This window comes from Henckelia pumila, chromosome 2 (genome assembly GCF_033568475.1).
Source record: "Henckelia pumila isolate YLH828 chromosome 2, ASM3356847v2, whole genome shotgun sequence".
In the NCBI taxonomy this organism is placed as follows: Eukaryota; Viridiplantae; Streptophyta; class Magnoliopsida; order Lamiales; family Gesneriaceae; genus Henckelia; species Henckelia pumila.
The window spans coordinates 629293-643799 of NC_133121.1; the positions used below are offsets into that span (position 1 = coordinate 629293).

At 34.2% G+C, this 14507-nt stretch overlaps 3 protein-coding genes across 4 annotated transcripts; 2 read left to right on the top strand and 1 right to left on the bottom strand.

The window, feature by feature from the left end:
- Positions 1–1686: 1686 nt before the first annotated feature.
- LOC140881720 (probable protein phosphatase 2C 34) lies at positions 1687–4661 on the top strand. Of its 2 annotated transcripts, none has more exons than XM_073287251.1 (6): positions 1687–2027; positions 2635–2915; positions 3310–3618; positions 3711–3828; positions 3984–4207; positions 4359–4661. In XM_073287251.1, exons 2-6 carry the CDS (start codon positions 2667–2669, stop codon positions 4569–4571), a joined length of 1113 nt encoding a protein of 370 aa, XP_073143352.1. In that variant the 5' UTR covers positions 1687–2027; positions 2635–2666; the 3' UTR covers positions 4572–4661. The 2 variants fall into 2 exon arrangements, with proteins under 2 accessions (XP_073143352.1, XP_073143353.1); XM_073287252.1 differs by having other exon boundaries at positions 1687–1951.
- A 230-nt stretch (positions 4662–4891) lies between these two features.
- LOC140884207 (uncharacterized) lies at positions 4892–8929 on the bottom strand. Its single transcript, XM_073290888.1, has 8 exons — positions 8614–8929; positions 7697–7763; positions 7403–7442; positions 7181–7313; positions 6783–6854; positions 6490–6570; positions 5339–5400; positions 4892–5209 (listed from the first exon to the last, which is right to left on the bottom strand). The coding sequence occupies exons 1-8, from the start codon at positions 8860–8862 to the stop codon at positions 5143–5145; spliced, it is 771 nt and encodes a 256-aa protein (XP_073146989.1). The 5' UTR covers positions 8863–8929; the 3' UTR covers positions 4892–5142.
- A 451-nt stretch (positions 8930–9380) lies between these two features.
- Positions 9381–11882, top strand: LOC140884290 (probable pectinesterase/pectinesterase inhibitor 58). Its single transcript, XM_073291005.1, has 2 exons — positions 9381–10470; positions 10556–11882. The coding sequence occupies exons 1-2, from the start codon at positions 9450–9452 to the stop codon at positions 11680–11682; spliced, it is 2148 nt and encodes a 715-aa protein (XP_073147106.1). The 5' UTR covers positions 9381–9449; the 3' UTR covers positions 11683–11882.
- The last annotated feature ends 2625 nt before the right edge of the window (positions 11883–14507 follow it).

The following is a 14507-nucleotide window of genomic DNA, read 5'->3' on the forward strand; positions in this document are numbered from 1 at the left end:
TTAATTAAATATAAAAACGTGTTTAACTAACACTAGCAGTTAGATTAACCTAAAAAATAATATTCCGTAAATAATCTCAAAAAGAAGTTGGTCCCACGTATTATTTTTTAACTGATCATTAGATTAAAGTATTTAAGCCGATTATTATAATGCTTTGCATATAAAATATTAAACATAAGCCACTCTTGAGAGTTTATTGGGTCATTTGGCCCCAAATTGTATATAATTTAGTCTGCCTTTCCTTGTCATCTCCTTGTAGTTTTCAGCAAATTTTGTTAGGTAACTCCCATTAGTATATAGTAAGTAATAAATTATAGAACATTAGCAGTCACACAGTAGTATTATAATCAATGCCACCTACATATATATGATTAATTACGAGACAAATTTGAAAACCACACTAAGAGAAGAATGCACACACATATATATACACGTTACAATATATGTAAATTTTAATTACACAAGCTTAATTATCTCTTATACGAATGAGTGAAATAGATGATCAATGATCATGTGCTCGATTTTTATTATATTATCCTGATTTACAGGTTACTAACTTTAATTTGAGAGTTATATCCGTTATTTATACACTGAAAATAGATTCCAATCAACAAAATAAACAAAAAATTAATTTTAACATTTTTATTTTATGTTATACTTATACTAGCTAGCACGTGGCATTATTCATGTTGTTTGAACAATATTGTACATCTAATATACACTCATCTGTCATTTTTCAAACATAATCTGAATTGATTTATTTATATTTATTCAACCATGAATACGGTCGCAGGTGCTAGGGTCCACGTACATAGATAAGTATGCAACTGGTGTCCTATTTTAATTGAATATAATAATTTATGTTTCTAGTATTTCGAGTCATATTTATAATAAAAAATATTATATTTAATAAATTGAATTAAATTGAATAAGATATTTATTTTATAAAATTAATTTGTGAATTTTAATTTGAAGGTGAATTCCGGCAAAGTTATAAGATTTTTATAACCCACATTATTTTAATTAAATCTAAACTAAATTTTTGACAGTAATATATACTCCCTACGTCTCAAATACACAGTCCTACTTTTTATTTCACACAGATTAAGAAAAAATTATTGGAAAAATAAATTTTATACAAACTTTCTATTTTATCCCTATTTAATGTATTAAAAAATGATTGCATAATTTTCAATATGTAGTTAATAGGGGTATATTAGTAAATGAGTGTACAAAAAAATACTAAATATAGTATATGACTATGTATTTGGAACAAATAAAAAAGAAAACGTGGACTATATAATTGAGACGGAGGGAATATAACTCCGCATTTCAAATAGAAAATGAATTATTGACGCACACAATTTTTTCAATTGCCGCGTGCCTTATGAATTGAATAATTGTTCTTATAATAAATCCAAATGATAATTATTATTATGTATGAATGTGGATCGTTCCGTTTCGTTGCTTGCAGCTACTCTAGCGTGAAATTAATTAATGTAATAATAATAATAATAATATGCTTTTGTAAACGGCGAAAGGGTATTATCGTCCTTATCATCAGAAATGCATGCACAGTAAAACAACTGTTACAAGCTAGAAACAGTAGTTAATGATCATGTATGGTCGTCTATTTATTTATAATAAAAAGAAATGAAAAAAATTGCATTGTAAAAAACTAAAAATAATAAAAAGGACGCTTTACACGTCTCTCTCTGCATAAACCAAACGCCTTGTTTTATTTTCTTTTCTTCTCTTCTTTCATCATGTCATAATCTTACATTAAATTTGAACAAGTATAATATAACCTATGGATTTTGATTCTTCTGTCATCTCATTCTCGTTTGTTTTCAGCTCCATTCCTCGTAATCCCGTCATTTCTCTGAGATGACGTCATTTTCCGGGTCTCTCTTCGGTTCTTTGGCCTGCTGACGTCTACTTTTCGCCGGAGGTGCTTTCGTTTGAATAACAGGCTTAATTTAGTTTTGATGGTTTAGTTTATTTGATCGGGGCTTAGCTTTAATTCGGTATGTTTGTGAGTCTGCTTTTAATCTTAATTTCTTTTTACGGTCAAAAGAAATATTATTGGATTTGGATTTTGTTTTATTTCTCGATATATAGTAGCTAGCTAGATCAACCATTATAGTTTGATTAGACAAAGAAAAGGGTTGACTAACTTATTTGGAAAATTTTCCACCTTTATGACTTGATATATTGATCGACGTTCTCCGACTGAATCGAATTAAAGAGGGTGGCATATGCCTTTTTTTGTTTGACATGTAAGATTGTGAAGATTATTTCTTTATCAAGATTAATCTTCTTTTTGCTCATCCTGTATTTTCTGCTTAAATTATAATATCTGCCTTTTCTCATCTAAAGTTTACCCATTTCTTATTTTAGCTTATTAGTGTTTGATATTAAATAATACGCGTGCCTGTACTAATTGCGCATTCTTCGTTAGTTAGTAAGTAAAGATGCATCATATGATGAAGAAGACGCTTGTACTATATATTCAAATGAAAACTTGATTAATGTATTTTTGTGGATTATTCAGTTGATACTGCACTACTATTTGTGTTTATTCTGGGTATGATTTGGAGTATGTGTAGATAATTCTTGTGCTTAATTGTGTAGGTCATAAAGTTAGTGGGGGAGGAGAGAGAGGCATGGGGCATTTGTCATCTATGTTTAATGGACTTGCAAGGTCGCTTACGATCAAAAGAACGCAAAATTCGAACAACAAACGGCAGAAAAGTGATGGAAAAGAGGCTGTTGAGGCTACGGCCAAGAAACAAGATCAGTTGATCTTGAGGACATCAGGCATTGTTAACATTGAGGGATCCAACAATGTGGCTTCTGTTTACTCTAAGAGAGGAGAGAAAGGCGTCAACCAAGACTGCTACATTGTTTGGGAGGTATATATACTCATCTGTACCGCTTCACTTTTCGAAAAATTACATTTAAGATTTGCTTTCTTTAGGTGACAACCCCTTTTGCCTTATTCGGGGTCTGCCCTGTGGTCACCAATCCGAGACCTTTTAATTTATGTTACAAGCTATTGCTGGTAGGTAGCGACCATCGAACTTGAGCTTTCTAAATGTAAAGCAACCAAGAACTAAGTTCCACTAGTGGTGGCATTGAGAGTTCAATACATATAGATATAATTGAAAATAGAGAGTTCCATAGTTTTTATGTTTTCATAATATTATAAAAACATATAAGCTTATTGGTCTATCGGCCCCTTTTGCCTTATTCGGGTCTGCCCTTTGGCGTTCGATTTTTTGATGCCCTTTGATCTTGTGATTTCAGGAGTTTGGATGTCAAAAAGATACGACATTTTGTGGGATATTTGATGGTCACGGTCCTTGGGGACACTTTGTGGCGAAAAGGGTCAGAGACTCAATGCCGCCAACTCTCTCCTGTAATTTGCAAGAAATGCTTGCCGAAGATTCACTCAACCATGATTTGGACTCGGAATTGGAGAAGAAGCTTCATCTATTCGATGTATGGAAGCACTCTTATTTGAAGACCTGTGCCTCGGTAGATCAAGAGCTGAAACGCAACCGTAAAATTGATGCAGTATATAGTGGAACCACGGCCTTAACAATTGTTAGGCAGGTAATCAAAGTTGATGGTGGTGTTGGTTAAATAAAAAATGGTTTGCCTTAACTAGTTTAACCAAAATCATGACATTCTCAAATTTGTGCCAGGGCGATGTTTTGTACATAGCAAACGTAGGCGATTCACGTGCTGTGTTGGCCACAAGTTCCGACGATGGCGACTTGTTACCAGTACAGCTTACGGTCGACTTCAAGCCAAATTTACCTCGTTCGTCTCTCGCCCTCTCTATATGTTTTTTTTATCTTTGTCACGCGAATATCCTAGGGGACGCTGTAAAAATTTGAATTTTTTTCTGTTTTTATCATCGTCTCTCCCTTGTATAATATATGATATCTGAGTATCAATTAATGACATGCACGCAGAGGAGACTGAGCGCATAATTCAGTGTAAAGGCCGCGTTTATTGTCTGCATGACGAGCCTGGGGTTCATAGAGTGTGGTTGCCACACGCAGAATCTCCTGGACTCGCGATGTCTAGAGCATTTGGCGACTATTGCGTAAAAGATTTCGGACTCATTTCTGTGCCTGAAGTGACCCAGAGACGCATAACGAGTAATGACCAGTTTGTCGTGATGGCGACCGATGGGGTATGTACATTGACAACCTTGTACTTTTACCCTCCGTCAGTATGTCATGTTTTTCCATAGCATGCAGAGCTTTTACTCTTAACTTGTATAAGATTTGTGGGAATGGGACAGACATGGGGTATTGACTGCTGTGGCTGGATTGTTTTTCCAGGTTTGGGATGTTATATCGAACCAAGAAGCAGTAAGAATCGTGTCGACAACTCCCGACTGGGCTAAATCGTCTAAGCGTCTTGTGGAGTGCGCCGCTCTTGCTTGGAAGAAGAAGAGGAAAGGAATAGCTATGGACGATATATCAGCAGTTGTACTCTTTTTTCATTCTTCTCCTTTATGTGACCAATTTTATTCAGCGCCTACACCAAAGTAGTTTGTGTTAGGCTCTATTTGGATCCAACTTTTCATCCAAGAAATGGAAATAAAAAAACTAATTAAAGCCAAAGTTGAAGAATTGTCCATTTTGTCAACACTTCAATTAGTTAGGATGGGCTAGTTTTTACAGAATATAAATTACGATCGATGATTTTCGCAGAAATTCAAAGGTGTATTCGATCGTCCGAAATATTTTGTAAACTTAATAATTTGATCATTAAAAAAAGGTGCAGTTGGTGCAGAATATTTCAAAGTCACCTCCATTTCAAAAGCCTAAAGACAAAATGAAATAAAATGACATTTCTGCGTCGCGAAACCCATGAATGACTTGTTCTTTATGTTCTCTCCAACATGCAAACAAAATCACTCTTACAATTTACAAAGCTTGATTTTGTTATATCTTGCTGCAGACTAAAAATTAATAATGCATCTATAAAGATGTAAGATTTTATACTTTCAAAAGAATTGGATACGAAATTTGCTTGATTCTGGTAACAACATAGCATGTACAGAAGTCTCAAAAGTCTGCCAAGAAGAAGCGCGAAAATGTAGAGGTTTATTTAGCATCTTCAATCAAATCTCCAGTTTCGGCAATCACAATGAACCTTGGCCAGCGATGCCATGTAGTCATCAGACCTGAGATTTGTTCACACAATGTCAGTATCAAAGGGCAACGGCGCCACCCATGATTTTGTATACTATTCAGAGAAAACAAACCTTGATGATTTTGTATAAAAGATAGTATACTATTCAGAGAAAACAAACCTTGAACCGTAAGGAGACTGACATGCTGCTATTAAGTGAAGCTTAGCTGCGTCAGCCTCATTCTGCATCCGACACATTAAATCAAGAATCACCAAATTATGTCTATGATCAATCAATAAGCAAGAGGTTGATTAATCTAACCACAAGAGTCGTGTGGAAAGTATATATGATCAACAATCCACATCACTCTTCTGTTGGACTAGTTTAGAGCCGACACAACGAATGGAGTGACCTTGGAAAATGCGACCCTTGAGAGTCAATATTGATAATATACCCATATTCAAAGTTCAAACACATGTTGGATTAAGATTCATACACTAAGGCACCGTTCTGTTAACCATATTACTAATATATGTATAACTCATTCATCTCATCTCACGTTCTTGTCATCATATTATTTATCTATATATTAACTATTTATTTTACATCAATCAAATCATTAATTATTTATTTCACGTCAATCAAATCATTGAATTCAAATTACTATATGACCCCTTATAAATAATTTATTTTATTTATTGTTAAAAGGACAAAATAGTCATTTAACATTTTTATATAAAATTTAATCAATCAAATCAAATAAACAATAATCTATCAATCAAATACAATACTATTATAACTATCATTTCTTATTTATTTTTATTACATTATACTAATTATCTATATATTACTTATACCATACCGTTTGACTTATACCATACCTCAAACCAAACGGTGCCAAAATATTATTAGAAGATGAATGCAAGCGCTATAAATTGGGTCGCTATGGAAATAACAGAGTAATAACAATATTTTCTGCAAGCTTGTCTTCTTTTCCATTGATTTTTCCAAGCTATCACTTTATCAAATCTTCAAGTAATTTGAGGGACATAACACCCTTTTTCGGATCTTTAGGATGGAAATTGAGAATGTCGAGAGGCAATAAAAGGAAGTAGGGCTAGAGCTGGAACTTAAGGTTACAGAAGCAAAAATTAAATAACTCTATATATCTTTAATGCATAATATCAGTAAATTTTATGAACACAAATGCCTGATACTATGCTCATTTCTATTCTTATACTACATTAGGGGAAAAATTTCACCATATCCTTCAAGAAATTAACCTATCCATGTTCTTCATTAGTTAGATATCAAGTGGCTCAGAAGATTACCCGAGACTCGTAATACAGTCCAGCATACAGAGAAGCATAGAAATATTCATTCTCCCGAGCATTTGAAAATGCTGCAACAAGCTGTGTCGAAAACCAAGTTACTCCACAGTGCATGATCTCTTAAAAAGCACCAGAAAAGAGGCCGAGATTTCGAGAGTAATTTGATTAAACCACTTCAATCATACTGGATTTTAAAAAACAAAGGATATAAATAGTGTACAAATGATAAAATGCCTTAAAAAGCTACAAATAGACAGGCAAATGAAAAGATCTCAGGAATTCACATAAATCACCTTTTCTGGGTCACCACCATCTTTGAACATGCCATACGCTTCCCTCATGACAGACCGAGAATCTATACCAACCTGCATATGGAACACGAGCACTTGAAAAGTTCATGCCAATTTTTTACTTAGGAGTACAAGTGCCAATACTCCATGAAAGACAGTGTGATGATTTCTTGAGATTCATGACTACTAATAGATATTAGGAAATCCATTTGAAAAACAAATGCTCAAGGAGAAATTTCCTAAAAAGTACTAAGCATGCATTATTACGGGACATTAATACGAAAAAAATGTTTTCGTCTTCTTCAACTATACAACAATATACATGGACCAAGTGTATGTACGTCTTCGTAGAAATAACTGTCCTGGGTAAGAATGATATAGATAAACAATTAATTATATACCTCCAAAAATCTTCTTCTTGCTTCATCAATTCCATACAATTGAGCTTCGCAGAGAAAGCACCATATTGATTCTTCAGTATCATTAGGATTTTGTGCAACATCTATTCTAAATTGCTCCGCACCTTCTTCATATCTGTTTAAAAAGATTAAAAGAGCAGATCATACATATGCTCGGGAACAAATGACAGTTACAAGACTCACACATGAACAATATAAAATTACCTGTTAAGGTAGTAAAGCGATAACCCCCTCTGCCAAAGATCTGGTTACCAAACAAAAAAGTCTACATATCACTATGGAATAAGTAACTTAACAGTTCAATGGTGTGACATGCAAATCAAGTATCTGAAGTTTTGATAAAGGAAAGTGAAGATGCATAAAAAACAATGGTGGATTGTAAGGTTAAATCACTGATGTGAAAAAAAAAGAGTGGGGTCTGTACTCTCCACTCAAACTGCATTGATTCCAAATGATTTCATCCCATTTCACTGATTGAAGAAGTACTAAGAAACTTACAAGCCTTCTGGCGCGGATCAAGCTCAATAGCCTTGTCAAACTCAAGTAGGGAACCCGAAACATCACCCTTCATCATAAGAACAATGGTATTCAAAATACTGAGGCTTAAAACCATAACATTCCTGATTTACTCAAACAAAAAAATAATTTCATCATTCAACTTTTACATGTTCAGTGTGAGTGTTGCTAGAATTCCAACACCTTTCTTGCTGTATCAAACCAATTGGACCCTAAATTACTTTTGAGAAAAAAAATTCCGTGGTGCATATCATTCTTCCATTGTCAAGAAAAAAGCGAAACCAAACTGTATCATGTCACAGCTAGCAACTCAAAGAAAGGAAAGAAAAGCACGTTGAAAAATGGTAGGAGAATGCTTGTTTCACTAATACCTGTTTAAAAATAAATTAGAGCGGTCAAGTTAAAGAGGATGTGCCATAGATATGGACGATGGCTCTACAGAGAATGTGGTGGGACACTTACACGAAGTCTCACTCGATCCATCCATGTCGATTTTCCTAATGGCCCATTATTGACGATAAATACTCACCCAAGAACTAAACTAAACTTCAAATAAAGAAGCAAAAAGTTTGTAGGTGAATTTTAACCTTTCTTTTCCTTGTCTTTGGACAAATCCATTTTGAAAATGTTGGATTTGTAGATGGGATCATTACAATCACCAGCCCAGATTACAAAGGTTGAATTTTTACCGGTGGAGCACAGAATTGACCAAACAAATTCAGCTTTCCTGTGCTCCAAAATCAATCCATTTGCCATGTATTTTATTTTCAACTACTTAAGAAACGAGTAGATTCTGATTCGGTATCAATAAAGAGGTGGGAAATCCAATTAAGCAACTGAAGGAATCTAACCAAAGATATCAATTTCAAACATCATGTTTAAGCTGAATCTTATAATACCTGTCTGAATAGAGACATTCCGCGTCGAATTGCAATGACGGCTTCTCGAGCAGAATTTCCGCCGGTGACGGCATCCCAGAGCCCTGAAACTGAAGCCAAAAAAAGCCTTCTTGACGGCGTTGGAATTGAATTTTGGTGGCTCCGAAGACATACAATCGAGGAGCCCCAGAATAGGGAAATGTGAGAAGAGTTCGGGAGCAAAAGAATCGAGCTTGTATTTGTCAATTTTAAGCTGTGGGTTGCCGCCATAGCCAAGTGTGCTTGTTGGAGCAAAAATACAGGGAGTGGAACTTGGATAGATAGGTGAGGGTGATGCTGTATTGCTGTTGCATCTGCATTTCATTTTTGTATTTCTGATATATATAAAACTTATATGAGTCCACGTCAACATTCGAACTAACTCTTTGGAATTGTTGGTGGACTTTCTTCTATAAACCTTTTTTTAATAAAATTTTGAAAATTTATAGAGGATTAACCGATTCCTTCTCAAATCAGGTGATTATTCCCTTGTGTAAATTTTCATATATTGAAATAAAACAAGAATTTTATACAACAATATAATGCAACTAAATGAAAGAATTAATACAAGGTGAGTTTAATTAATGGATGTAAAAATGATCACCACTCATTATCTCACATGCATATACTAAAATAAAAAGAAAATGGGAGCCTCACATCTCCAACCGAAAACAAGTACCATTGGACCAACAAAGACCAATCCCCAGCTATTAACCCTCTCCACGCCATTGTTATTTGTATTGGTTTGAATCAACAAGGAGAGGAGAAGGGGTCAACCAACCATCTCTTCAGAAACAGCCCTTCTCCCAGAGGGAACCATGTTTGGCTCCAATATGGATAATAATCAAAAGAAAAAAATTGCTATAGTTAGTGTATGTTCTTTGGTCCTTGTTGCCATGGTAGTTGCTCTTACCATTGGCTCTTTGGATACCGAGAATTCCGCCGCCAACGTCGACGTCTCCTCCTCCCAGAAAGCCATCCAAAACATCTGTCAATCCACAGATTACCAGCAAACCTGCGTCGATAGCTTCAAAGCCTCCGGAAACGAGACCAGTGACCCCAAAGAGCTCATCGAGATTGCTTTCAATTCCGCCATCAAGTATATCGACGAGGCTGTCAAGAACTCTTCTGTCATCGAACAACTTCAGACAGATCCTCGGGCGAAATCCGCTCTCCAGACCTGCCGCGAGCTTGCGGACCATGCTATCAGTGATCTGAAGAGGTCTTTCGATAAATTCAACGGTTTCGATGCTAGCAATTTCGATGGCATGCTCAACGACCTCAAGATTTGGCTCAGCGGCGCGATTACCCACCAAGAAACGTGCCTGGACGGGTTCGAAGAGGTTCCTGGTGATGCAGGGGACAGGATGAGGCAGGCCTTGACAACAGCCATGCAGCTCACAAGCAACAGTCTTGCCATGGTGGCCGAGGTCTCCACGGTGATCGAATCCATGGGTGTCGAAGGTTTCAACAGTCGTCGTCTTTTGTTCGATGAGCTACCTGTGTTGGGACATGGCGATGATGATCTCCCGGATTGGCTTGATGTGGAGAGGCGTGAGCTTCTTACTGCCACGCCGGTTCAGATCAGGCCGGATTTCGTCGTTGCCAAGGACGGGAGTGGCGATTACCGCACCATCAACGATGCCTTGAAAGCCGCCCCGGAGCGTAGCAACAGGACCATTGTGATGTACATCAAAGCGGGTATCTATGAAGAGAAGGTTCAGATCAATAGTAGCATTGTGAATTTGATGATTATTGGTGATGGCCCTACGCAGACCAAGATTACTGGAAGATTGAACTTCATTGATGGGACCAATACATATCAAACGGCCACAGTAGGTACGTGATTAACAATAATATATATTTAATATATAGTACTAATTAATGATATTCAAGCTAATTATTGCTGCATATATGCATGCAGCTGTCCAAGGAGACAATTTCATCGCCAGGGATATCGGGTTTGAAAATTCAGCTGGTGCAGAAAAGCACCAGGCAGTAGCATTACGAGTGAGTGCAGACAAGGCCATCTTCTACAACTGTCAAATGGATGGCTATCAAGACACCCTCTATGCCCACACGTATCGCCAGTTTTATCGAGACTGCGTGATCTCGGGCACCATCGATTTCATATTCGGAGACAGTGCAGCCGTTTTCCAGGGCTGCACATTGCTCATCCGTAAGCCAATGGACAATCAGCAGAACATCGTGACAGCACAGGGCCGGAAAGATTTGAGGCAGCCGACGGGTCTAGTCCTCCAGAACTGTACTTTTAAAGCCGATCCCACGTATTATCCTTTGAGGAACAAGCTCAAGTCATACCTGGGAAGGCCTTGGAAAGAGTTCTCAAGAACCATCATCCTGGAATCATTCCTGGATGATTGTATCCAGCCACAGGGATGGCTCCCCTGGAACGCGACGTTCGCCCTGGAAACATTGTTTTACACAGAATTCAACAATCGGGGACCTGCTGCACCCAAGAGCGAAAGAATGAAGTGGAGTGGAGTTAAAGAATTGCCACCTGACAGGATAGAAAGATTCACGGCTTCAAAGTTTTTGGATGGAAGTACATGGATACCTCCCACTGGGGTGCCTTATGCTGCGGGATTCATCTTCCCAGTCCCTAAAGAAGATCCCAACATCAAGTACTCGGCAGTTGTTCCCGAGGAAAACAAAGATTTAGGAAAGCCTATTGATAAATCGGCCTTCATTGCTAAGCTTAAACCTGAAGCAGCTGCCGAAAAGAAACCCACGGATTCTGCCGACAAGAATAATAATAATTCTAAATCTGGTCTTGACACTACTTCGGCTTCCTCCTCGTCCTCAAATTACACAGCTCTTCCTAGCTTGTCAGGCTCGATCTTCCAACCCGACACAGCTGTTCCGAGTCAACCAGACACAGCCTCGGTTCCAGTGACGATTCCTGAGTCAGGTATAGCGGCCCCTCCAACGTCGTTTTCATACGGTAATGCGGATGCTCCGGCTCTCAGCCCTGCCTCACAGCCCAAGGGAAAAAAATTCTCTCTTCTCACGCTCTTCTTTAGAGAGTAATTTCATGCATGTTTCATTGGTATTAATATTAATTGTATAATATATGTTTCCGTCATTTAGTCTGCCTACCTTTCTTTTGTGTTTTTGTTTTCATTAATTGACAAAATTATAAATTTAGAATTAATTACCTTTTCTTCTTTCTTTCTTTCTTTTTCTTTTTTTTTTTTCCCTTTTGTGTTGTTGGATTGAACGAAACGTGAAATACTACTGCATGCATGTGTTGCATAATATAATTTATCATTTTATATGTATGTATATTTATTACATCACCGTACGTAAGTGCATCAAAACTTGCCCTTCGTTGTTCGGACCATCCGTTTTTTTTAAGGTCGTGTAATTAATTGGGTCGATGTATATAAATAATTATAAGCTTAATATATATAATGCATTATCAAGAGTATTTTCCAGAAAAAAAAACAAAAACATATATTTTTTAGGTTACAAAAACAATTTCATGTTTAGATAAGATAGTACTGAAATCTAAAAATAATATATAATTTCTTTAGTTTTTTAAGAGGATGCCTGAAGTTACTTTTTCTAACTTTTGAAGCGTGTTCAAGGAAACCCACCTGAACAGTACACTGTACACGTGATACATATTTGTTTGGACAAGAATATGTTAGCTTACATATATATAGCACACACTATGTGTGTGACAAATTTTTTTTATATACTTAATTTTAATTTAAAAAAATCTAATAAATTTATAGCAGTAAAAATAATTTTTTTGTTAAAAATAATAACCATATTAAATAGTTAAAACACCATTTCTTTTATTAGATATTTTCTATTCCATTAGTTTTTTTAAATAATTAGGAATTTGAAAATAGATAAATAAAATGATGGTATTATATATTAAATAGAAATAATTAAATAAAAGGAAAAGAAATAGAGATAGTTGCCCATGATCAGTGGACGATCGTTCAAAATTATGTTCAATGACATCATTTAAGTACTGTACTGATGATCATTTTGTACTATATTTCATGCTAAACAAATATAGATGAAACTCCACCCGTCCTACTCATTTTAGTCATTTATGTTGCAGTTTTTTAATACGTCAGAAAAGTTTCAAAAAAACGTGAAGCGCGTCATAGCGTGAAGGTCAAACTTCAAACTTTTCAATCTTACGCGAGCTTAAGCGTGAAAAAACGTTTTCAATTTTTGCTATAATTTTAATTATTTTAAGACAAACATTAAATAAAATTTTAGATTAACCATAAATATATAATTTAATAGATAATTCAAGTTTTAAACTATAAATATACATATTAATAAAAATGTTTTCATTTTAAAAAATAAATAAAATCTTTCGTTCTAAAAAGCGATCGCTTAATCGAGCTTAGACGTATTAAAGCTTAAGCGAGATTAAGCGTCGCTTAAGCGAGCTTTTTAGAACAGTACTGGTCATAATTATTTATTTTAGTTTTCATATCTATACTATTCTATAAAGGCTGAGTGCTTTATAGTGACTATTTTTTGGTATGTCAAAAATCATAGTCCAATTATATCCTTTTTTGTCCACTTTTTCTTAACTTATATTTCCCATTAACAACTTTCATATTTTTTTTTCATTTTGTGATTATATAATTTCAAACTTATATTTTTAAAATATCAATTTGATTATATTAGCATTTTAAATATATATTATCTTCTCAATAATTAATTTTAAACTACTAAATAATACATGATTCCATAAATAAAAATTCATAAAATATTCATGTATTATATTGCACACGCACTTCTGTCCCTAGTTTAATATAATATTTCTCAGTCTTCTATCGTTTTGTGAGATTTTAATGGCTAGAAAAGAACAAACTATAGTAAAATGATCATTTTGTTCAATAATTTTGGTTTTATTGAAAATTAAGTTAGGAGATAATGATAATTTCAAATCAAGGTTCACCAATTAATTGAAAGTTTGTTAATTATAAGGTCTCTACTTTAATAATATAAATATAGAAATATACTAGTATTCCGCTTACATTTCATTTTTTTAAAAAAAACAATAAATAATAAATTCTAAATTAAAAAATAATAAACAATAAATAATAAATTGTAAAATTAAAAAAATATTAAAAATATAACGTTTTTCTAAACAAATATTCACAAAAAATATATATATCTTATAAAATGAGTGTCATATTTGTAAATAAAATAATATCAAAGGGCACAAAGTGAGCTTTTAATGTCTAGAAAAAAAATAAAATTAAGAATAATAAAATAATAAATTGTAAAATATAAAAATATAAAAATATAACGTTTTCCTAAACAAATATTCACAAATATATATATATATATATATATATATATATCTTATAAAATGAGTGTCATATTTGTAAATAAAATAATATCAAATGACAAAAAGTGAGCTTTTAATGGCTAGAAAAGAGGAAACTGTAATAAAATGACTGTTTTGCCCAATAATTTTGGTTTTATTGAAAATTAAGTTAAGAGATAATGACAATTTCAAATCAAGCTTCACCAATTAATTGAAAGTTTGTTAATTAGAGGGTCTCTACTTTAACTATTATTACACTGCACGCGTTGCATGCTCATACATTTCGTTTTTTTTAAGAAGACAATAAATAATTAATTGTAAAATTAAAAAAAATAAAAAAAATAAAAAATAAATTGTAAAATTAAAAAATAATAAAAATATAACGTTTTCCTAAACAAATATTAACAAAAAAATATATATCTTATAAAGTGAGTGTCATATTTGTAAATAAAATAATATCAAAGGGCACAAAGTGTGCTTTTAATGGCTAGAAAAGAGGAAACTGTATAAAATGATTATTTTGGCCAATAATTTTGATTTTATT

Bases quoted from the DNA above. Each gene is read 5' to 3' on its own strand.
- LOC140884290 (XM_073291005.1), top strand. From the start codon at position 9,450: ATGTTTGGCTCCAATATGGATAATAATCAAAAGAAAAAAATTGCTATA. The intron at 10,471-10,555 runs GTACGTGATTAA...ATATGCATGCAG, and splicing joins ATATCAAACGGCCACAGTAG to CTGTCCAAGGAGACAATTTC.
- LOC140884207 (XM_073290888.1), bottom strand. From the start codon at position 8,862: ATGGCGGCAACCCACAGCTTAAAATTGACAAATACAAGCTCGATTCTT. The intron at 7,443-7,696 runs GTAAGTTTCTTA...TTTGGTAACCAG, and splicing joins TGATCCGCGCCAGAAGGCTT to ATCTTTGGCAGAGGGGGTTA. The intron at 6,571-6,782 runs GTGATTTATGTG...TTTTCGACACAG, and splicing joins ATGGTGGTGACCCAGAAAAG to CTTGTTGCAGCATTTTCAAA.
- LOC140881720 (XM_073287251.1), top strand. From the start codon at position 2,667: ATGGGGCATTTGTCATCTATGTTTAATGGACTTGCAAGGTCGCTTACG. The intron at 3,829-3,983 runs GTTCGTCTCTCG...ACATGCACGCAG, and splicing joins CTTCAAGCCAAATTTACCTC to AGGAGACTGAGCGCATAATT. The intron at 4,208-4,358 runs GTATGTACATTG...TTGTTTTTCCAG, and splicing joins TCGTGATGGCGACCGATGGG to GTTTGGGATGTTATATCGAA.